The 24,288-nt window shown below is 46.9% G+C and overlaps 1 protein-coding gene across 2 annotated transcripts in view; it reads right to left on the reverse strand.

Moving 5' to 3' along the window:
• LOC119966977 (cullin-9) overlaps nucleotides 1–24,267 on the reverse strand; it is a 176,785-nt gene extending 152,518 nt beyond the window's left edge. The window contains exons 1-5 of one of the 2 annotated variants that reach the window (XM_038798952.1): nucleotides 23,990–24,267; nucleotides 21,644–22,043; nucleotides 14,250–14,650; nucleotides 3,756–3,946; nucleotides 1,229–1,452 (exon numbers count right to left, since the gene is read on the reverse strand). In XM_038798952.1, coding sequence (XP_038654880.1) covers nucleotides 1,229–1,452; nucleotides 3,756–3,946; nucleotides 14,250–14,650; nucleotides 21,644–22,043; nucleotides 23,990–24,226 — 1,453 coding nt within the window. In that variant the 5' untranslated portion in view covers nucleotides 24,227–24,267. The remainder of the gene's footprint in view (nucleotides 1–1,228; nucleotides 1,453–3,755; nucleotides 3,947–14,249; nucleotides 14,651–21,643; nucleotides 22,044–23,989) is intronic. The other variant, XM_038798951.1, reaches the window with a different exon arrangement.
• Between the last annotated feature and the right edge of the window lie 21 nt (nucleotides 24,268–24,288).

Raw genomic sequence — 24,288 nt, forward strand, 5'->3', positions numbered from 1 at the left:
GGTCATTGCCATGAATGTTAATTTCCATTTATCAGCTTAAGCCTAAATGTTGTCCAAATCTTGCTGCAGTTGAGCATTGGACTGCTTTATTATCACAGGAGTTACAAATGGAACTGAACACGACAATTATCAGTCAACATCCTCATTCCTAAGGATATGATGGCAGGAATCTATAACAAAGCAGCTGAAGATAGTTTGAGGAGGACATCGACCTGAGAAATTCCATCAATTATGTCATCAGACTAAAATGATCATCCCCCAACAATCACAACATTGTCAGTTTCTTCGTTTAATTTAATCATAGAATTTACAGCGCAGGCGGCCATTCGGCCCATCAAGTCTGCACTGGCTCTTGGAAAGAGCACCCTACCTGAGCCCAAACCTCCACCCGATCTTCTTAACTCCACCTAACCTTTTTTGGACACTATGGACAATTTATCATGGCCAATCCACCAAAATGCACATCTTTGGACTGCGGGAGGAAACCGGGGCACCCGGAGGAAACCCACCCAGACACGGGGAGGACATACAGACTCCGCGCAGACAGTGACCGAAGCCGGGTATCGAACCTGGGACCCTGAAGCTGTGAAGCAACTGTGTTAACCACTCTGCTACCCATAAATGTTAGGATAAATGTTATGATAATGTTATCTTCATTTCTCAACTTCGCATCTTGAAAGGAGGTGTATGAATTATCAGCTGATTCTTTAAATTTTTACCATTACTTATCTACCGCCATATCGTTTAATCTCATTCCCCAAAGCTCCCTCAGCCAACTCACACCTCAAATGGCTTTTCTCAAATTTAAGACTCCACTTCTAGGGGCTGGGTTAGCATAATGGGCTAAACAGCTGGCTTGTACTGCAGAACAAGGCCAGCAGTGCCTCCCTGAACAGGCGCTGGATGTGGCGACTAGGGGCTTTTCACAGTAACTGCATTGAAGCCTACTTGTGACAATAAGCGATTATTCTATTTTATTCTATTCCACAATACGAAAACATGAAATCCTATCACACTATGATCATTCTTCCCCAGAGGATCCTTTGCCATATTCTTAATTAACTTTGTCTCATTACAGAATACTTCATCTCTAATAGTATGATGTGGTGCAACGAACGGAGAAATAGAAATAGCTCATTGAAACAATATGCCAAGATTAAGTCATTCAGACACATTCAAGTAGCTATTCTGGGTTTCAAGAGTTCTTTATAGCACCATCTTGTTTTACCTTTGTTCTCAATTCCAGTGGAGAGTTTGTGGTTCAGAGAGATGTTACTGAGGGCCATGATAGCCAGCATCTGCTGATGGCTACCTGTCGAGCTGCTCCCGTTTCCAATACAGCTATAAAGGATGGGGCAGATGTCACAAGATACCAACAACTCTGCAAGGCTTTTGTGATTAGAAACCAGCATAATGACAATTAGCAAGCCATCCTGAACAGCAGAGGAGCACCTAGAGAGGAAGAATTAGAAAGAAATTAAAGGATAAAATATCATCTGGTGAAGAGAATGATGTCCACATCATTCTCGTTGCGACAAAGTCATGTTAACATAGACTGATCATTTATTTCAAACATATTCCGTGTACCATCTAACAACCTGCAACACCATTTTCAGGAACAATGTCTGAGCAGGCAAGGTTTTGTGGGTTAACGGTTCATAAAGGACGGATCTCTCTGGTCCCGCTCTCCCAGGTGCAAACACCATAATGGCCGGAGAGTCTCGCAAGAGGGACAAAGTGAAGCCGATGAGAGTCACTATCCTTGCTGAAAATGGAAGCTCCCGATGGTCAGGGACATGACTGACTACTTGTGACACTAATAAAAATTATTATAATAACTGCCCTGGTACTGCCAAGGCATGGGGCCTGGGGGGGGACAGAGACGGCCCTGAAGCCATAGCCGGGTATTGCTCAATTTGGGAGGGGCCTATAATTGCGGGAGGCGCTCCTGCAGGGTTGTCTGACTTTGTCGCCGTCTTTCGGTGCCGCTAACCTCATTGATGGCACAAATCACTCCAACATCCAGAGAATATGACTAAAATGTGGGTGGATTGTGCTCAGGATCGCGCCAAACCACCCAGCAGGGGTGGACTGTGCTCAGGACCGCGCCAAACCACCCAGCAGGGGTGGATTGTGCTCAGGATCGCGCCAAACCACCCAGCAGGGGTGGATTGTGCTCAGGATCACGCCAAACCACCCAGCAGGGGTGGACTGTGCTCAGGACCACGCCAAACCACCCAGCAGGGGTGGATTGTGCTCAGGATCACGCCAAACCACCCAGCAGGGGTGGACTGTGCTCAGGACCACGCCAAACCACCCAGCAGGGGTGGACTGTGCTCAGGACCACGCCAAACCACCCAGCAGGGGTGGATTGTGCTCAGGATCGCGCCAAACCACCCAGCAGGGGTGGATTGTGCTCAGGATCGCGCCAAACCACCCAGCAGGGGTGGATTGTGCTCAGGATCGCGCCAAACCACCCAGCAGGGGTGGATTGTGCTCAGGATCGCGCCGAACCACCCAGCAGAAACTACACTTTAGAAATTTTTGCGTGAATTGCACCATAGAGTGTATTTGTTTTCAAATTAATTTACGGGATATGAGCTTCGCTGGTTAGGCCAGCATTTATTGCCCATCCCTAGTTGTCCTTCAAATGGTTATGGTGAGTTGCCTTCTTGAACTTCTGCAGTCCCCGAGGTGTAAATACACCCAGTGCTGTGAGGGAGTTCCAGGATGTTGCCCCAGCGGCAATGAAGGAACGACGATATATTTCCAAGGTGGGTGACTTGGAGGGGAACCTCCAGGTAGTGGGGTTCCCAGGTATCTGCTGCTCTTCTAGATGGTAGTGGTCGTGCGTTTGGAAGATGCTGCCTAAGGAACCTTGGTGAGTTACCGCAGTGCATCTTGTAGATGGTACACACAGCTGCCACTGTTTGTTGGTGGTGGAAGGTTTGAATGTTTGTGGAAGGAGGAGCAATCAAGCGGGCTGCTTTAACCGGGATGGGGTCAAGCTTCCCGAGTGTTGTTGGAGCTGCACTCATCCAGACAAGTGGAGAGTATTCCATCACACTCCTGACTTGTGCCTTGTAGTTGGTGGACAGGCTTTGGGAGATTCAGGAGGTGAGTTACTCGCCTTAGGATTCCTAGCCTTTGACCTGCCCTGATAGCCACAATATTAAAAGCAAATTACTGTGGATGCCGGAACTTGAAACCAAAGAAAAAATGCTGAAAAATCTAAGCAGGTCTGTCAGTAGAGGCTGTTTAGCACAGGGCTAAATCGCTGGCTTTGAAAGCAGACCAAGTCAGGCCAGCAGCACGGTTCAATTCCTGTACCAGCCTCCTCGAACAGGCGCCGGAATGTGGCGACTAGGGGCTTTTCACAGTAACTTCATTGAAGCCTACTTGTGACAATAAGTGATTTTCATTTCATTTCAGTATCTGTAGGGAGAGAAAAAAAGCTAAAGTTTTGAGTCCAGATGACCTTTTGTCAAAGCTGTAATACAGAGAAAGTGGGAAATATTTATACTGTGAAGTGAGAATGAAAGATGAGTCATAGCCACAGAAACCCAGGGAAACTGGGTGCTAATAGCCACAAAAACCAGCTGAGTACTAGAAACCAGAAAGAGTGTTAATGGCAGACCCCAGAGAGAACAAAAGGTGTGAAAGGCCAAACTACAGAGAAACTATCAGGGGTGCGGAGAGAATGTGAAATGGTGCAAGATAAGCAAAGATAGAGCTTGCTGAGAAACGCTCCTTACCCTGAGGTGTTCATCATTTTCTCTACAGCAGCAGGAATAACACAGAGCAGCCCTCTGGAATCCTGGGTAGAGGCTGAACCAATGCTGGCAAAGATCTCGAGGATGATCTGAGCGTCAGCTTCAGCAAGGTGAGGCCGAACACTTTTCGTGCGCATATCATATTTACTGGCTCCAGTCAGGATCTTCAGTGTCTGTGAAGACAAATATCAACTTTGTGTCCTGTTTACTAATTATGGCATCAAACAAATAATGTACGAATCAAATCTCAGCATTGTTATGGTGCAGGAGGCCATTTGGCCCATCGTCTCTGCACTGGTTCTCCAAAAGAGCATTAGGACTCAGTGCCATTCTCCTTTCCCCAAACCCCTGCACATTGTTGCTACTCAGATAATCATCTAATGTTCTCATAGAATTCATAGAATTTACAGTGCAGAAGGAGGCCATTCGGCCCATCGAGTCTGCACCGGCTCTTGGAAAGAGCACACTGCCCAAGGTCAACACCTCCCCCTATCCCAATAACCCAGTAATCCCACCCAACACTAAGGGCAATTTTGTACACTAAGGGCAATTTATCATGGCCAATCCACCTAACCTGCACATCTTTGGACTGTGGGAGGAAACCGGAGCACCCGGAGGAAACCCACGCACACACGGGGAGGATGTGCAGACTCCGCACAGACAGTGACCCAAGCTGGAATCGAACCTGGGGCCCTGGAGCTGTGAAGCGATTGTGCTATCCACAATGCTACCGTGTTGCCCTTCTCTTGAATGTCTCAATTGAAGCTGCCTCCACCACACTCCCAGGCCGTGCATTCCAGATTCAAACCACTCGTTGTCCGAAAAGGTTTTTTCTCACATCCCGTTTGCTTCATTTTAAATCTGTGCCCTCGCGTTCTTGATCCCTTCACAAGCAGCAACAGTTTCTCTCTCTCTACTCTGTCCAGCTGCTCATGATTTTGAACATCTCTATCAAATCTCTCAGCTGCCTTCTCTCCAAGGAGAACAGTCCCAAACTCTCCAATCTATCCTCATAACTGGCGTTTCTCATGCCTAGAACCATTCTTCCAAACCCCTTCTGGACTCTCTCCAATGTGTTCACACCCTGTGGCATGCAGAACTGTACACATTACTCCAGCTGAGGTCTAACTGGTGTCTTGAATAAGTTCAGCTAAACGTCCTTACTCTTGTACTCAGTCCTATTAATAAAGCCCAGAATGCTTTATTAACTGCGCTCTCCACCTGTCCTGCCGCCTGGTTTAGCACACTGAACTAAATTGTTGGCTTTTAAAGCAGACCAAGGCAGGCCAGCAGCACAGTTCAATTCCTGTACCAGCCTCCCCGAACAGGCGGCAGAATGTGGCGACTAGGGGCTTGTCACAGTAACTTCACTGAAGCCTACTCGTGACAATAAGCGATTTTCATTTCATTTCAATGATCGATGCGCATGTACACCCAGGTCCCTCTGCTCCTGCACTTCAGCAATTGCACCCCTTATTTTCTATTGTCTCTCCATGTTCTTCCTCCCAAGATGCATCACCTCACACTTCTCTGCATTGAACTTCATCTGCCACCTATCTGCCCACTCCCCCAACTTGTCTATTGGAATTTCTACACTGTCCTCGTCACAGTTTACAATATTTCCTAGCTTTGTCTCATCCACAAACTTTGAAACTGTCCCCTGCACACCAAGATCTAGATAATAAATTTGTACGGGTAGGTTGGCCCAAGAAACACTGAGAAACGTAAGGGGACTCGGAGAAGAGTGCCTCGTCCTGCAGTGCAGCCAATTGAGACAATGTAAATAGACCACAGGCCACTCACAACTGGAGTAGCTGTATTGAGATTTGTATATTAACTTACTAGCCTATCATGTGTTTCTCGTGTCTCTTTTTCCATTGTCTATATATAATGGTTAGATTGTTGTGATGTTTCTCTCCATTATTATAATACCATGTTTTTACACTAATGTAAATAATGAAATGCAGCCAGTGACCAGTGGTGTTCCACAGGGGTCTGCTGGGACCACAACTATTCACAATATACATTAATGATCTGGAAGAAGGAACTGAAGGCACTGTTGCTACGTTTGCTGATGATACAAAGATCTGTAGAGGGGCAGTGTTGAGGAAGCAAGGGGGTTGCAGAAGGATTTGGACAGGCTAGGAGAGTGGGCAAAGTGGCAGATGGAATACAATGTGGAAAAGTGTGAGGCTATGCACTTTGGGAGGAAGAATAGAGGCACAGGCTATTTTCTAAATGGGGAAAGGCTTAGGAAATCAGAAGCACAAAGGGACTTATGAGTCTTCGTTCATGATTCTCATAAGGTTAACGTGCAGGCTCTGCCGGCAGTTAGGAAGGCAAATGCCATGTTAGCATTCATTTCGAGAGCGCTAGAATACAAGAGCAGGAATGTGCTGCTGAAGCCGTATACTGCTCTGGTCAGATCCCATTTGGAATATTGTGAGCAATTTTGGACCCCGTATCTAAGGAAGGGTGTGCTGGGATTGGAAGGGATCGAGAGGAGGTTAACAAAAATTACCTCCGGAATGAAGGGCTTGTCATATGAGGAGTGGTTGAGGACTCTGGGTCTGTCCTCTATGGAGTTTAGAAAGATGAGGAGGAAATCTCATTGAAACTTACAAACTACGGAGAGGTCTGGATAGAGTGGAAGTGGAGAGGATGTTTCCACTTGTCGGAAAAACTAGAACCCGAGGGTACAGCCTCAGACTGAAGGGACGATCCTTTAAAACAGAGATGAGGAGGAATTTCTTCAGCCAGAGGGTAGTGAATCTGTGGAACGCTTTGCCGCAGAAGGCTGTGGAGGCCAAGACACGGTTGGCTTTAAGACAGAGATTGATTAGTTCTTGATTAATAAGAGGATCAGTGGTTACGGGGAGAAGGCAGGAGAATGGGGATGAGAAACATGTCAACCACGATCAAGTGGCGGAGCAGACTCGATGGGTCGAATGGCCTAATTCTGCTCCTGTGCCTTATGGTCTTATATCAGGAAAAGCAAGGGTCCAACACAGACCCCTGGGAAACACCACTACAAAGCTTCCTCCAGCCCAAAAACAGCCATTGACCATTGCTCTCTGCTTCCTTGTGTTCAGCCCAATTTTGAATCCACGTTGCTACTGTTTTTTCAATTCCATGACAATAACTTCTCAAGTCTATTGTGTGGCATTGTATCGAATACCTTCTGAAAGTCACATACACATCAACAGCATTATCCACATTGATCCTTTCTGTTCCCATCTCAAAAAACTCCAGCACATTAGTTAAACACAATTTCTCCTTAAGGAATCCATGTTGGCTGTTCCTAATCAACCCTCAGTTTACCATGTGACTACTAATTCTATCCTGAATAACTTTTTCTCGAAGCTTGCCCACTACTTTTTTTAAATAAATTTAGAGTACCCAATTATTGTTTTACATTTAAGGGGCAATTTAGCATGGCCAATCCTCCTATCCCGCACATCTTTGGGTTGTGGGGGTGAAATCCACACAAACACAGGGATAATGTGCAAACTCCACATGGACAGTGACCCAGGGCCGGGTCAAACCCGGGTCCTCAGCGCAGTAGGCAGCAGTGCTAACCACTATGCCATTGCGCTGCCCAGCTTTACTACTACTGACATTAAATTGACTGGTCTGTAATTTCTGTGGCTATCCAGACAAACATTTTTGAACAAGGGCACAACAGTTGCAATTCTCCAGTCCTCTGGCACCTCCCTGAGTTGAGAGGCGACTGGACGACTATGGCCAGTGCCTCTGCTATTTCCATTCTCACTTCCTTCAATCTACTTGGATACATCTTATCTGGTCCCAATGTCTTGCTAACTTCCAGTACCGACAGTCATTCAACACGTCCTCCTTATCAATTCTGAACCCTTCAAGGGACTGAATCTCTGTCTGTCACCATATCGTGGGTGGCATCTACCTCCTTGATAAAGACAGATGCAAAGTATTCATTTAATACCTCAACCATTCTCCCTGCCTCCATGTGTAAATTCCCTTTTACGTGCTTAAATCAAACAACATATCATGGAGAGGATATCTGAATGTCACTAGTTATAAAAAGATTTGAATTTCATTAGTTCCTCTCAGGTCCTCAGAACATTTCACAGCCTATCGGGCACTTTGCAAGTGTGTTCACTATAGTAATGTAAGAAACATGGCAAACTAATTTGCTCACAAAACCCCATTAACAGCAATGAAAATAATGACAAGACAATATGCTTTAGTGATGATGGCTGAGAGATTAATATTGCTCAATGCACCAAGAAAAACCACTGCGCACCTTCCAAAGAATGCCACTGAATATTTTATGTCACCCGAGTGGCTATACAAGGCCAGAGTTTAATCACAAAATCAAATACAATCGATACTCCCTCAGCAGTATAATGCAGGGTCAGCCTAGATTTTGTGCTCATATTTGTAGATTGTGACAATGACCTTCCACCTCCGTGCTACCATTGAGCCATGGCTGTTACAGTAATACTTGGCAATCATCAGTTGTTCCTCCTTCATGTTAACTGTCTGGCAGATAAAATTAACTTTAACCCATGTAACATGTCACAAAAAACTGAGATAAGATGCAAACATTAATCATTTTAGGATTTCTCTCAAATTATAACCTTCCAAGCCCTGAAGTCTACATTCAACCAACCACCCCAAGAGAGATTAAAAGATTATTAACGCTGTGGATCTGAAATTCAATATAAATGGTTAAAGTAAGCAGCTGTACAATCAGCACCTGAAAGATCAGTTCAAATGGATGGGCTCTAATGAAAATGTCCAACTTGCCTTGCCTTTGTGTTTTAGGTATATTTAATTATCAGCACATTTACTATTATGCTCACCCAGAAGACCAGTGTATCTCTTTTGAGAAGATGCTACAAGTGATCCTCCCTTAGATTTTTCCCTCCTGCAAACAGATTTTGCCAAAACTGGTTATCCCAGCAGCACCAATACACTGTCGGTGCTCCTCCATTGCCAATTCCCCCTCCTGACTCTCATATCCGACATTGTCGGTGCTCCTCCATTGCCAATTCCCCCTTCTGACTCTCATATCGGACACTGTCGGTGCTCCTCCATTGCTAATTCCCCCTCCTGACTCTCATATCGGACACTGTCGGTGCTCCTCCATTGCCAATTCCCCCTCCTGACTCTCATATCGGACACTGTCGGTGCTCTTCCATTGCCAATTCCCCCTCCTGACTCTCATATCGGACACTGTCGGTGCTCTTCCATTGCCAATTCCCCCTCCTGACTCTCATATCGGACACTGTCGGTGCTCCTCGTTTTGCACTGAGTGCTGAGCTTGTGGCATTTGAGTGCTACAGTGAGAGTTTGGTGACTGAGGGAGTATAAGGGTTATTTAAAGTCTAGTATTTCTTTTATTTAGTTAATTAACTTAAAAGTTGCTGTTTGGTCTATAAGAAGGTGAATTTTGAATCAGCTTTAAACAAGGTTCTACTTGGACTTACTTGCAGCTGGAGCTTGTTAATTAGTTAATTGCATTAGGCCAGTTTTTAGAAGCTAGAGTCACAGTATAAATAGGGGCTAGGTACAGTGCAGACTTTGTTTGCACTGAGTGCTGAGCTTGTGGCATTTGAGTGCTGCAGTGAGAGTTTGGTGACTGAGGGAGTTAGGTACTCCTTTCATTTAATTTCCTATATTTATCAAAGAGCGTGAAGGGAACCAGGAGTTTAGAGTACAGCTGACTGGAAGCAGAGTCGGAGGGCGGAGGTCCAGTTGGTCCACAGGGCAGCTAATTCTGTAAAGTAAGAGGGGATGGAGGCTAGGGCAGTTGCATGCTCCTCCTGTAGGATGTGGGTGGTGAGGGATACCACTGGTGTCCCCGCTGACTATACCTGCGGGAAGTGCACCCAACTCCAGCTCCTCAGAGACCGTGTTAAGGTACTGGAGCTGGAGCTGGATGAACTTCGGATCATCCGGGAGGCAGAGGGGGTCATAGAGAAGAGTTACAGGGAGGTAGCCACACCAAAGGTACTGGACAAGAGTAGCTGGGTTACAGTCAGGGGAAAGAAAACTAACAGGCAGACAGTGCAGGGATCCCTCGTGGCCATTCCCCTTCAAAACAAGTATACCGTTTTGGATGCTGTTGGGGGGGATGACCTACCGGGGGAAGGCCCCAGCGGCCAGGTCTCTGGCACTGAGTCTGGCTCTGGGGCTCAGAAGGGAAGGGGGGAGCATAGAAAAGCAATAGTAATAGGAGATTCAATGGTTAGGGGAATAGATAGGAGATTCTGTGGTCGCGAGCGAGACTCCCGAAAGGTATGTTGCCTCCCGGGTGCCAGGGCCAGGGATGTCTCTGATCGTGTCTTCAGGATCCTGAAGGGGGAGAGTGAGCAGCCAGAAGTCGTGGTGCACATTGGTACCAACGATGTAGGTAGGAAAAAGGATGTGGAGGTAATAAACAAGTTTAGGGAGTTAGGCTGGAAGTTAAGGGCCAGGACAGACAGAGTTGTCATCTCTGGTTTGTTGCCGGTGCCACGTGATAGCGAGGCTAGGAATAGGGAGAGAGTGCAGTTGAACACGTGGCTGCAGGAATGGTGTAGGAGGGAGGGCTTCAGGTATTTGGATAATTGGAGCGCATTCTGGGGAAGGTGGGACCTGTACAAGCAGGACGGGTTGCATCTGAACCAGAGGGGCACCAATATCCTGGGGGGGAGGTTTTCTAGTACTCTTCGGGAGGGTTTAAACTAATTTGGCAGGGGAATGGGAACCGGATCTGTAGTCCAGCAACTAAGGTAGACGATAGTCAGGACGCCAAAGCACGTAGTGATGCAGTGGGGAAGGTAACAATGACAAAGGAGAGTACTTGCAGGCAAGGAGATGGGTTGAAGTGTGTATACTTTAATGCAAGAAGCATCAGGAATAAGGTGGGTGAACTTAATGCATGGATCGGTACTTGGGACTACGATGTGGCGGCCATCACGGAAACTTGGATAGAAGAGGGGCAGAAATGGTTGTTGGAGGTCCCTGGTTATAGATGTTTCAACAAGATTAGGGAGGATGGTAAAAGAGGTGGGGGGGGTGGCATTGTTAATTAGAGATAGTATAACAGCTGCAGAAAGGCAGTTCGAGGGGGATCTGCCTACTGAGGTAATATGGGTTGAAGTTAGAAATAGGAAAGGAGCAGTCACCTTGTTGGGAGTGTTCTATAGGCCCCCCAATAGCAGCAGAGATGTGGAGGAACAGATTGGGAAACAGATTCTGGAAAGGTGCAGAAGTCACAGGGTAGTAGTCATGGGCGACTTCAACTTCCCAAACATTGAGTGGAAACTCTTTAGATCAAATAGTTTGGATGGGGTAGTGTTTGTGCAGTGTGTCCAGGAAGCTTTTCTAACACAGTATGTAGATTGTCCGACCAGAGGGGAGGCCATATTGGATTTAGTACTTGGTAATGAACCAGGGCAGGTGATAGATTTGTTAGTGGGGGAGCATTTTGGAGGTAGTGACCACAATTCTGTGACTTTCACTTTAGTAATGGAGAGGGATAGGTGCGAGCAACAGGGCAAGGTTTATAATTGGGGGAAGGGTAAATACAATGCTGTCAGACAAGAATTGAAGTGCAGAAGTTGGGAACATAGGCTGTCAGGGAAGGACACAAGTGAAATGTGGAACTTGTTCAAGGATCAGGTACTGCGTGTCTTTGATATGTATGTCCCTGTCAGGCAGGGAAGAGATGGTCGAGTGAGGGAACCATGGTTGACAAGAGAGGTTGAATGTCTTGTTAAGAGGAAGAAGGAGACTTATGTAAGGCTGAAGAAACAAGGTTCAGACAGGGCGCTGGAGGGATACAAGATAGCCAGGAGGGAACTGAAGAAAGGGATTAGGAGAGCTAAGAGAGGGCATGAAAAATCTTTGGCGGGTAGGATCAAGGAAAACCCCAAGGCCTTTTACACATACGTGAGAAATATGAGAATGACTAGAGTGAGAGTAGGTCCGATTAAGGACAGTAGCGGGAGATTGTGTATTGAGTCTGAAGAGATAGGAGAGGTCTTGAACAAGTATTTTTCTTCAGTATTTACAAATGAGAGGGGCCATATTGTTGGAGAGGACAGCGTGAAGCAGACTGATAAGCTTGAGGAGATACTTGTCAGGAAGGAAGATGTGTTGCGCGTTTTGAAAAACTTGAGGATAGACAAGTCCCCCGGGCCTGATGGGATATATCCAAGGATTCTATGGGAAGCAAGAAATGAAATTGCAGAGCCGTTGGCAATGATCTTTTCGTCCTCGCTGTCAACAGGGGTGGTACCAGAGGATTGGAGAGTGGCGAATGTCGTGCCCCTGTTCAAAAAAGGGAATAGGGATAACCCTGGGAATTACAGGCCAGTTAGTCTTACTTCGGTGGTAGGCAGAGTAATGGAAAGGGTACTGAGGGATAGGATTTCTGAGCATCTGGAAAGGCATTGCTTGATTAGGGATAGTCAGCACGGATTTGTGAGGGGTAGGTCTTGCCTTACAAGTCTTATTGAATTCTTTGAGGAGGTGACCAAGCATGTGGATGAAGGTAAAGCAGTGGATGTAGTGTACATGGATTTTAGTAAGGCATTTGATAAGGTTCCCCATGGTAGGCTTATGCAGAAAGTAAGGAGGCATGGGATAGTGGGAAATTTGGCCAGTTGGATAACAAACTGGCTAACCGATAGAAGACAGAGAGTTGTGGTGGATGGCAAATATTCAGCCTGGAGCCCAGTTATCAGTGGCGTACCGCAGGGATCAGTTCTGGGTCCTCTGCTGTTTGTGATTTTCATTAACGACTTGGATGAGGGAGTTGAAGGGTGGGTCAGTAAATTTGCAGATGATACGAAGATTGGTGGAGTTGTGGATAGTGAGGAGGGCTGTTGTCGGCTTCAAAGAGACATAGATAGAATGCAGAGCTGGGCTGAGAAGTGGCAGATGGAGTTTAACCCTGACAAGTGTGAGGTTGTCCATTTTGGAAGGACAAATCTGAATGCGGAATACAGGGTTAATGGTAGGGTTCTTGGCAATGTGGAGGAGCAGAGAGATCTTGGGGTCTATGTTCATTGTTCTTTGAAAGTTGCCACTCAAGTGGATAGAGCTGTGAAGAAGGCCTATGGTGTGCTAGCGTTCATTAGCAGAGGGATTGAATTTAAGAGCCGTGAGGTGATGATGCAGCTGTACAAAACCTTGGTCAGGCCACATTTGGAGTACTGTGTGCAGTTCTGGTCACCTCATTTTAGGAAGGATGTGGAAGCTTTGGAAAAGGTGCAGAGGAGATTTACCAGGATGTTGCCTGGAATGGAGAGTAGGTCATACGAGGAAAGATTGAGGGTGCTGGGCCTTTTCTCATTGGAACGGAGAAGGATGAGGGGCGACTTGATAGAGGTTTATAAGATGATCAGGGGAATAGATAGAGTAGATAGTCAGAGACTTTTTCCCCGGGTGGAACACACCATTACAAGGGGACATAAATTTAAGATAAATGGTGGAAGATATAGAGGGGATGTCAGAGGTAGGTTCTTTACCCAGAGAGTAGTGGGGGCATGGAATGCACTGCCTGTGGTAGTAGTTGAGTCGGAAAATTTATGGACCTTCAAACGGCTATTGGATAGGTACTTGGATTAGGGTAGAATAAGGGAGTGTAGGTTAACTTCTTAAGGGCAGCACGGTAGCATTGTGGATAGCATAATTGCTTCACAGCTCCAGGGTCCCAAGTTCGATTTCGACTTGGGTCACTGTCTGTGTGGAGTCTGCACATCCTCCCCGTGACTGCGTGGGTTTCCTCCGGGTACTCCGGTTTCCTCCCACAGTCCAAAGATGTGCAGGTTGGGTGGATTGGCCATGACAAATTGTCCAAAATTCTATGATTAACCTAGGACAAAAGTTCGGCGCAACATCGTGGGCCGAAGGGCCTGTTCTGTGCTGTATTTCTCTATCTATATCTATCTATCCTCCATTGCCAATTCCCCCTCCTGACTCTCATATCGGACACTGTCGGTGCTTCTCCATTGCCAATTCCCCCTCCTGACTCTCATTCTACCGATTTGAAATTAGCAACAAGCCAGCAGGAGTGTAAAAGGAGGATTTAAAACCAGAAGTTAGGATTGAACCCAGGGGGAAGAGCTGCAATTTAATTAGCTCAGCACTGGAAGTAACAGTGGCTAGACTGAACTGAGAAAGAACAGAGGACAGGCATAAATTCCAGCCCATACCATAACCTTGATACAAGGGTCATGGACTTTTAATTTTCTAGGCTAGAATTGTGGGGATCTTGTGCATATTTTAAATTGCTTTGTTAAATAGGCCGAACATATATGACAGAGGACAGGCCATCAACCATCAATAGCCTTGTGGGCTGGGGAGTAAACAATACAATCTCTAAATAATGAGTATTATATTTGAAATCTTAATTGGCGTGCCCCCGAGGAAGGCACTCTGCTTCTTCATGAGAGGAAAGCAAAAAGAAGGAACCATTCCTCCACTGGGTTCTTCACTTACTGCCAGAGCAGCCTGCTGAACAAGGGCGGAATTCTTGTGCTCTTGCATACAGGACAGAACACTCTTGATTCCTCCCTCTGTGGCAAACAGTGCTCTCCAGTCGTATCGCTGCATCAGGATGTAAATCAACCGCAAACAGGTGACAACCAGGGGCTTTTCCTTGGAGAGATTGGTCAATTCCTCCACCAGCACTTTGATCAGCTTGTCCCTTTGGTTAAGGCCAGAATCGATTTTAAGAGGCAGCTTTTCTCGTGTGCTGTCATCCTCCAACATTTTAGTAATGAACTTGAAACCTGCAACCTGCAAACTTATATCAGAGCTTGACTTCTTCATGATCTCCACTATCTCCCCGATCTTCTCCAAATTAGTCTTGCGTCCAGTCACTTTTGGGCAGTTGAACACTAAGGGAGGAAAAAAAATGACTTTAGTTCATATCTTGTCAGGGTTTCAGAGCTTGAGCAGCAGCTGGCATCACTGTGTCACAAGTTTGGGTTTCACGGATAGCACATTTATACATGTTGCCATCCCACAGCTTAAGGGCGGGCAACGAGTGCCCACCGAGCAGTTAAGGAGGACCAGTCACGTTGTGCAGGTGTCCCCTCGTTTCATCTCGCTCTGCAACCAGTATTCAGTTCTGAATACCCAGAGCAGTCCATGGCAGCATGACTGGCTCAGCTGGACAGGAGGAATATTTGGATAACAATCGTGATCGGGGGTCTGATAGTTAATGGACCGGGCAGGTGTTTTTGCACCCACAGGCATGAATTCAGGACTGCCTATTTCCTTCCTGGTGCCAAGGTGAGGGATGCCGCTGATTGGCTGCACAGCATCTTGAGGGAGGAGGGAGAACAGCCAGCAATCGTGGTCCATATCTGTACCAATCAGGTACAGATATGGACCCAGGCAGATAAAGGAATGTGATCCTGCAGTCAGAGTTAAGAAGGAAACTAGGAAAAAGGATCTCAAAGATAATATATCATTGGACTCTCAGTGCCAGACACAAGTGAACATGGAAAATGAGTGTGGCTGGAGAGACATTGGGACAGGCTCTGTGGAGATGGGAGTTGTCCAGACTAGGCATGCTGCACCTGAACAGACTGGAACCTTGTGGAACTATTTGCTAGGGTTATTAGGGATCATATATCAGAAGGTCACATTCGAGAGGAATACTAATGGGTGAGTTAGTCTCCCTCCTCCAACTGCTCTTATTAGTGGTTTCCTGAATGGCCTCCTTGTTGCAGTTGGGTCTTCCATGGGGAGGCAGTGTTTCTGTCTCTATTGAGGCAGCACTGCAGTATTCCCTGGTATCTGCCTTGCAATAGCGTGCAGTCCTGGTCTGTGCCCAATGTTCTTTTTTATTCTTCCTGCAAAAATGGACCATTTCATATTTTCCACTTAATATTCCATTTTAGGGGAGTTTCACAGCTTTTCAACTATAGTGTACCTCACTCCCCTGACTGACCAGACGATACTCAACATTCCAGTTCAAGATCTTTATTCAAGCTGTAGCACTGTTTCCAGCGCTAGTAACATAGATTCTATCCTTAATCCCACTGGGACCTCCCTCTCACTCAATCCTGCGTTCCCAAACATTTCTGCTTTTTCCTCGGCTCAAATACTATCTTTAATTTCCCTTGTAAGCCATGGATTGCCCACCTTTCCCGTTTTGCTTGTGACAGACAAGAATAAACAATTGTTGCAAAAGAGAAAATGCTGGAAAATCTCAGCAAGTCTGGCAGTATCTGTAGGGAGAGAAAAGAGCTAACGTTCCGATTCCAGATGACTCTGTCAAAGCTAACAGACAGAGAGAGTGGGAACTATTTATACTGTGGAGTGAGAATGAAAGATGAGTCATAGCCACAGAAACCCAGGGAAACCGGGTGCTAATAGCAACAGAAACCCAGGGGAAAGAGTGCTAATGGCAGTCCCCAGAGAGAACAAAAGATGTGAAAGGCCAAACAACAGGGAAACTAACATCAGAGGGTGAACTGTGACAGATGGAGATATGGGGGAGGGGAAGGGAAGGGAGAAGCAATGGGGAGAAAGGGTAAGGAAAGGTGGATAAGATGGGGGGGGGGGGGTTAAATGTATACAAAGAAAGACAAGATATATATATATATATTATATATAGAAATATATACATATAGAAATATATTAAGACTTTCAAGAAAGCACACATGCTAATACTGCACAATGATAGGAACTAGTTCACTTGCGTTGGAATGGCCTGCAGTTAATTACCAGAAATGCTTACACCAGAAGAAGCTACGTGAGCCAGCTGCCAACAGTCATCCAGAGGTGCATCTTAGCAAGAGTCCCTGCTCTGAGGAAAGAGGAAATATGGAGAAATGGAGGGGTCAAAGTGGAGTCCCCATCTCACCTAGGGCAGCAGAATTTACAAATTCAGGAAACACATTGTTCTGAGCAAAGTGTTAAAGTTCTTAACTTTGGGGGAGGGGGTGCATTGAGTCTGCACCGATCCTCTGAAATAACACCCTACCTAGGCTCACGTCCCTGCTCTATTCCCATAACCCCACCGCACCTTTTGGACACTAAGGGGCAATTTAGCACGGCCAATCAAACTAGCCTTATCCCCCTAACCTTCTATTCTCTTAATAATTAAAAATCTGGCTATCTCAGCCTTGAGGATCAAAACTGTTCACATTATTCCAGGTGTAGTCTAACTAGTGCCTTGTATAGTTTTAGCAAGACTTGCCTATTTTCATACTCCATTCCCTTTGAAATGAAGGCCAATTCTCCATTTGAATTCACAATTACCTGCTGAACTTGCATGCTAGCTTTTTGTGAGTTATGCGCGAAGTTCCCAAATCCCTCTGTATTGCAGACTTTCTCAATTTAAATAATAGACAGCTCCTTTATTCTTCCTACCAAATAACTTCACATTTTCCTATATTATATTCCATCTGCCAAGTTTTTACCCACTCACCTAACCTGTCTATATCCGTCTTTAGACTTTGTATCATCCTCACCACTTGCCTTCCCACCTATCCTTGTGTCATCCGCAAACTGGGCAAATAGTGCATTGACTTCCCTCATCCAAGTCATTAATATATATTGTAAATAATGGTGACCTCAGCACGGATCCCTTTGGCACTCCACTAGTTACTGGCTGCCATCCTGAAAATGCTCTTATCCCAACTCTCTTCGATCAGTTAGCCAATCCTCTATCGATTCCAATACACCACCCCCAATACCATGGGCTTATTAAGTAGCCTTTTGTGTGGTAGCCATAAGTAGCCTTTTGTGTGGTACCTTATCGAACGCTTTTAGGAAATCTAAGTATATTACATCTACTGGTTCACTTTCATCTACCCTGCTCATTACCACGTCAAAGAATTCTAATTAATTTGTCAGGCATGATTTCCCCTTCATTAAGTCAAATTGACTGATTGATTATATTATGTATTTCTAAATGCATAATTACGTCCTTTATAATGGATCTTAACATTTTCCCAGTCACAGAGTTAAGCTGACTGGTTGATAGTTACTTGTTGTTTGGCTACCTCCTTTTTTGAATAAAGGTGTTAAATTTTGGAAAACTGCCAATGTAAGTATTCTTGGAAGATTACTACCACTGCATCCACTATCTCTGCAGCGACTGCCTTTAATATCCTGGGATGCAATCTATCCGGTTCAGGGGACTTATCGGCCTTTTTCTCCATTAGTTTTCCTAGCACGTTTACCCTCATGATTGTTACTGTACTTATTTCCTCTTCCTCCCTTCTGCCCCATGATGATTTCTTTTTGGATTGTTATTAGTGTCTTCCACCATGAAGCCAGCATTTGTGCCCATCCCTGATTGCCCTTATACTGAGGCAGTTCCTCGTCCATTTCAGATTGCATTTAAGAATCAATCACAGTGCTGTGTGTGGATCTGGAGTCGCATGTAGGCCAGACCAGGTAAGGACAGCAGATTTCCTTCCCTAGAGGGCCAGTGAACCAGATGGGTTTTTAACGACAATCAACAACAGTTTCATGGTCATCATTAGACTCTTAATTCCAGATTTTCATTGAATTCAGATTTCGCTATTTGGCTCAGTGGGATCTGAACCCTGGTCCCCAGAGCATGCCACTGGCCTCTGGATTACTAGCCCAGTGACAATACTGCCAGAGTCCATCAAACTTCTCAGAGTCTCTGAAGAAATCCTTCCGGAAAGCCAGTGTGGCTTCCAAATAAGCCATGGAATAGCCAACATGATTTTCACTGCTCGGCAACGTCAAGAGAAATGCCAGGAGCGACGTCAACTACTCTGCATAGCCTTCATCGATCTGACCAAGGCTTTTGACTCAGTCAATCGGGAAGTGCCATGGAAGACCCTGTAAAAGAATGGTTGTCCAGAGAACTTCATCAACATCCTCCAACAGCACGGTATCATAGTGGTTAGCAAGATGGCTGCACAGCGCCAGGGCCCCAGGTTCGATTCCCGGCTTGGGTCACTGTCTGTGCGGAGTCTGCATGTTCTCCCCGTGTCTGTGTAGGTTTCCTCCAGGTGCTCCTCCCACAAGTCCCGAAAGGCGTGCTATTAGGCAATTTGGACATTCTGAATTCTCCCTCTGTGTACCCGAACAGGCGCCAGAATGTGGCGACTAGTGGCTTTTCACAGTAACTTATTTGGACCATAAGACATAGAAGCGGAATTAGGCCACTTGGCCCATCGAGTCTGCTCTACCATTCTCCTGCCTTCTCCCCAGAACCCCTGATCCTCTTATTAATCAAGAGCCTATCTATCTCCGTCTTAAAGACACTCAGTGTTAACGTAAGCCTACTTGTGACAATAAAGATTATTAATTACCCCACAAGAAGATATCGGTGACAGTCCTCACTGACTGCAATAAAACAGAAACCTTTGAGGTCAAGACTGGAGTCAAGCAGGAATGTGTCATCACCCCCACCCTTTTCTCCATCTTCATCACCACCATCCTTCACCTTGTCAAGAACAAGCTTCCCAGTGGCGTGGACACAGTCTACAGGATGGATGGAAAACGTTTCAACCGGTTGAAATCCAAGACGAACACGACACTGACAATTGTGGAACATCAGTTTACAGATGATTTCGCCACCTACACTCTCTGGGGAGAATCTCCAAGCCATGCTTGACACCCTCGCAGAAGCATACCAAAGAATTGCTCTGAGTCTCAACCGGCCGCACAGCAAGATCCAGTCTCTCCATCCATCAACATCAATGGAGAAACCCTCCCAAATGTGGAATATTTCCCAGACCTGGGAAACCATCCCTTCTTGAAGGCTGACATCAATGTGAAAATCCAACACCATATCCAATCTGTGAGCAGCTCCTTCGGATGCCTAAGGACGAGGGTCTTTGACAACCACAACATCTGTGCTGACACCAAGATCCTTGTGTATAAGGTGGTCATCGTCCCATCTCTTGGTCTACGTACAGACGCCACGTCAAGGCCCTGGAGGTACCATCAACGCTGTCTGAGGACAGACCTACGAACATCAGTGTCATTGAAGAAGTCAAGATACCAGCATCGAGGCCATGATCACCCAAAAGGAACTCTGCTGGGCCAGCTATATGCTTAGGATGTCAGAGTCCTAACTGACAAAGCAAATCTTCTTTGCCCAGCTCAAGGAAGGCTTCAAAACAAGAGGAGGACTAAGGAAGCACTTCAAAGATGCCCTGAAGGCTTACCACAAGATATGCAACATAGATATCAATGCCAGGGAGACCCTTGCCCAGAAGAGACTTACTTGGAGGAACCTCCTAATTGAAAGGAGGCTATTCTTTGAGGACACCCGACAACAGGAAAATCCCGGAAAAGCGAGCCTGAAAAAGGAATACCATTGATCAAGAATCCAAGGACCAACCCCAGCTCCCGGAGACACAGTCGAAGGTGCGGCTCTAGGATCAGGCTCGTCAGTCATGCAAGTACCCACAGAACCCATGAGCAGTAACACTGAGCTCCTCGTTAGCAGAGGATCACTGAAGAAAAGAAGCGGCCCCCTAAAATGAAAGAACGTGCAAGGTTATGAGGATAAGGCAGGGGAGTGGGACTTGGTAGAATGCTCGTTCAGAGAGCCAGTCAAAACTTGATGAACTGAACTGTAAAGATGCGATTCTGTGAAGGAGGACTGGAGCTGATTCGGGGCCAACACCTGGAGGCAGGGGCATGGCTGAGATCCTCAAGGAATACTTTGCATCTGTCTCTTTAGCAAGGAAGATGCTGTGAAATAAGTGGGAATTGAGAAACTGAGTGGGCAAATAAATGAAGAGGAGGACACTGAGCGTACCTGGATTTGATAAGTCACCAGAACCTGATCAAGAACATAGAAGGAAATATGGGTGGAAATTGTAGAAGCTCTGGCCATAATCTTTCAATCTTTCTTCGATAGGAGGTGGGAAACATTTAGAAACAATAATCCAGGACAAAATTAACAGTCACTTGAACAAGTGTGGATTAATTAAGGAAAGGCAGCACAGTTATCGACAACTTGCATTTAACTAACAAAGAGTCGAGGATTGATGAGGCCAATATCGTTGCAATTGAAAGTAGCAGGCAGGTTGAGCAAGCGGTGAATCTGAGAGCCTGAGTTTCACAAATAGAGACAGTGCAAAAGCAAGGATGCTTTCATGAACATTTATAAAACCTAGTTTGGCCTCCAATCTATCCACAGGACTCAAAAGTCCCTCATCCCAGCAGCCATTCTCGTCAATGTCTAATGTCTTCACATCTTTCCTGAAGTGTGGCCCCTGGCGCATTTTTGCACTTTCTTCCATGGGTTTCCTCCGCGTGCTCCGGTTTCTTCCCACAGTCCAAAGCTGTGCAGATTAGGTGGATTGGCCATGATAAGTGTCCAGGGATGTTCAGGTTAGATGGGGTTACGGGGATAGGGCGGGCAAATGGGCCTAGGTGAGGTACTCTTTCAGAGGGTCGGTGCAGACTTGATGGGCCGAATGGCCTCCTTCTGCACTGTAGAGATTCTATGATTTAAAGAGAGAATTGGACTGTCTGCAAAACAAAACGTGCTGGGCTATGGGGAGATTAGCAGGGGAGTGGTACTGGGTAAATTGCTCCGCCAAACGTGCTGGGCTATGGGGAGATTAGCAGGGGAGTGGTACTGGGTAAATTGCTCCGCCAAAACGTGCTAGGCTATGGGGAGATTAGCAGGGGAGTGGTACTGGGTAAACTGCTCCGTCAAAACGTGCTGGGCTATGGGGAGATTAGCAGGGTTGTGGTACTGGGTAAATTGCTCTGCCAAAACGTGCTGGGCTATGGGGAGATTAGCAGGGGAGTGGTACTGGGTAAACTGCTCCGTCAAAACGTGCTGGGCTATGGGGAGATTAGCAGGGGAGTGGTACTGGGTAAATCTGATTCAGATCCTGATTCCCACCTGCACCAGATATTCTCACCTTTCTGTTTCTCTTCAAGATCATCTGGTAACTCCAACTCCTCCATTCTACCCATCTCTATTGGCTGCATGGCATCATCTTTAGTTGAAATAGCGGCAGTGCTGGCGAGGTCTGGAGAAGCTTCTTTGTTGGCTTTCTTTAGCTGGGAGGCAGATGATCCAGAGGAGATCAAGCCAGTGGTGCCAGGCAGGGAGATTAAGTCGATGTTGGTTAATGCACTGGTGAGGTTGTCCTGATCTAACCCTTTCCTCTTCAAGCAGTGTTTGGTATAAACATGGGAGCACTCCAGGTCATTCAGGTAGGCTGATGGGCAAAAGGGGCTCAGGAACTGAAGCAGCTTCTGCGCAAGTTCTGCTGGTACAACCAACTGAATCAACACGCTCTCGTCCATTTCACAAATCTGCAGAAGGAAAACAAAATGGACTCAGAAAAATTACTGCCCATTGTCCACACATCTATAATTCGAAAAGAAGACATGCTGATATTTCTATTGTTGTATGCCACCAGCATGACCATTTTGACTTTTGTAAAATGTAACATTAAATTCTTTGGTACGACATTTTATTGGAGCTTCTTCCAATGCAAGACACTGTAAAGTGAGCCCCACAGGGCAAGGGTGGGCAGTGTGGGAGTGGGGGAAGTGGTGGGGAAACGAGAGAGAGTGTGTGAGAAAGTGTGTGACAATGTGTGTTTGGGGCAGCGCAGTAGCACAAGTGGATAGCACCGTGGCTTCACAGCACCAGGGTCCCAGGTTTGGGGCGGGATTCTCCGACCCCACGCAGGGTCGGAGAATTGGCGGGAAGCGGCGTGATTTCCGCTCCCGCAGGTCTCCTAATTCTCCCGCCGGTAAAAAACCGGCGTTGTGGGCGGCACGGTGGCACAGTGGTTAGCATTCCTGCCTACGGCGCTGAGGACCCGGGTTCGAATCCCGGCCCTGGGTCACTGTCCGTGAGGAGTTTGCACATTCTCCCCGTGTCTGCGTGGGTTTCGCCCCCACAACCCAAAAGATGTGCAGGGTAGGTGGATTGGCTACGCTAAAATTGCCCCTTAATTGAAAAAATAATTGGGTACGCTAAATTTAAAAAAAAAAAAAAAAAAAAAAAAAAAAACCGGCGTTGTGCAAATCCCGCCGGCAGCCTGTGAAAACAGCTGGCGCCGGCGGGATTTCATTTTTTTTAAACTCACCTTTAAATCTCCGGCCCGGATGGGCCGAAGTCCCGCCGCTGGGAGGCCTTCTCCCGCCGCCGAGGTGTACACCACCTCAGAAACGGCGGACTCAGCGGCGCGAGCGGGGTCCTGGGGGGGGCGGGGGGCGATCGGACCCAGGGGGGTGCCCCCACGGAAGCCTGGCCCGCGATCAGGGCCCCCCGCTCACTCCGCGGGCAGTGCCGTGGGGGCACTCTTTCTCCTTCCGCGCCGCCACGGCCTCCGCCATGGCGGACACGGAGGAGAACCCCGCATCGCGCATGCGCCGGCAGTGAGGTCAGCGGCCAGCTGCCGCTGACGTCACTGCCGGCGCATGCGCCGACCGCCGAAAGCCTTTCGGCCAGCCCCGCTACCGACTGCGCCGGGTGTTTGCGCCAGTCTACCGGTGCAAACTGCTCCGGCGCGGGGCTGGCCCCCAAAGGTGGGGAGAATTCCCCACCTTTGGAGGAGGCGCGACCCCTGAGTGGTTGGCGCCACTCCCCTACGCCGGCACCCTCCGTCACGCCGGGTAGGGGAGAATCCCGCCCATGATTCCCCGCTGGGTCACTGTCTGCGTGGAGTCAGCACGTTCTCTCCGTGCCTGCGTGGGTTTCTTCCCACAGTCCAAAGACGTGCAGGTTAGGTGGATTGGCCATGATAAATTGCCCTTAGTGTCCAAAAGGTTAGGTGGGGTTATTGGGTTACGGGGATAGGGTGGAAATGAGGGCTTAAGTGGGTCAGTGCAGACTCGATGGGCCGAATGGCCTCTTTCTGCACTGTATGTGCTATGTCTGCTCACTACCAGTCTCAAGATTCTCAAACACACTCACTCCCACACACCAACATTGGTCACACCCACCCACACAGAGACTGGGATGAGCCAAACACACTTACTTTCACACACTCGTTACCTTCATTGATCATGCTTTTTAAAAATATTACCAATTTATTGCTTTGGCATTGGTCTATATTTTTGCTCAGCGAGTTATTTCTTTAAATTCATACACAATTTTTTTTTGCACTCCCTGAAAAACTATCATAGCCTGGTGCATTTTGTTAAATATCGGGATGGCACATTAAATCAGGCAAGAGTGCATTGCAGCAGAACGAATGTTGATACAGCTAAACCTTGTATCACAAACCATGTAGCTCTGTTCTGACCTGATCTTCCAGGTTCTGTCTGATGATGTCAACGGCTTCTTGCTGCTGTTTTGGTTCCAACTTCTTGATGAAGAAAAGCACCTCCCACCATTCTGAGCGACTGAGAGTGGAGGAATCCTCTGAAATGCCCTCTGATAAATAAGGCAGGGAGTACAGCCCGCCGGGCGGCTTATGGAAAAATGTCTGGGCGACTGGAAAACAGAATTTTAAAAATATGTGAAACGAAACGCCAACCATCCGATCATTCGCATCTCTCCAGCATCAGGAGTGGTTTCTTTCCAAACCAGTGTTTGAGATAG

Source organism: Scyliorhinus canicula, chromosome 6, assembly GCF_902713615.1.
Source record: "Scyliorhinus canicula chromosome 6, sScyCan1.1, whole genome shotgun sequence".
Taxonomy (NCBI): domain Eukaryota; kingdom Metazoa; phylum Chordata; class Chondrichthyes; order Carcharhiniformes; family Scyliorhinidae; genus Scyliorhinus; species Scyliorhinus canicula.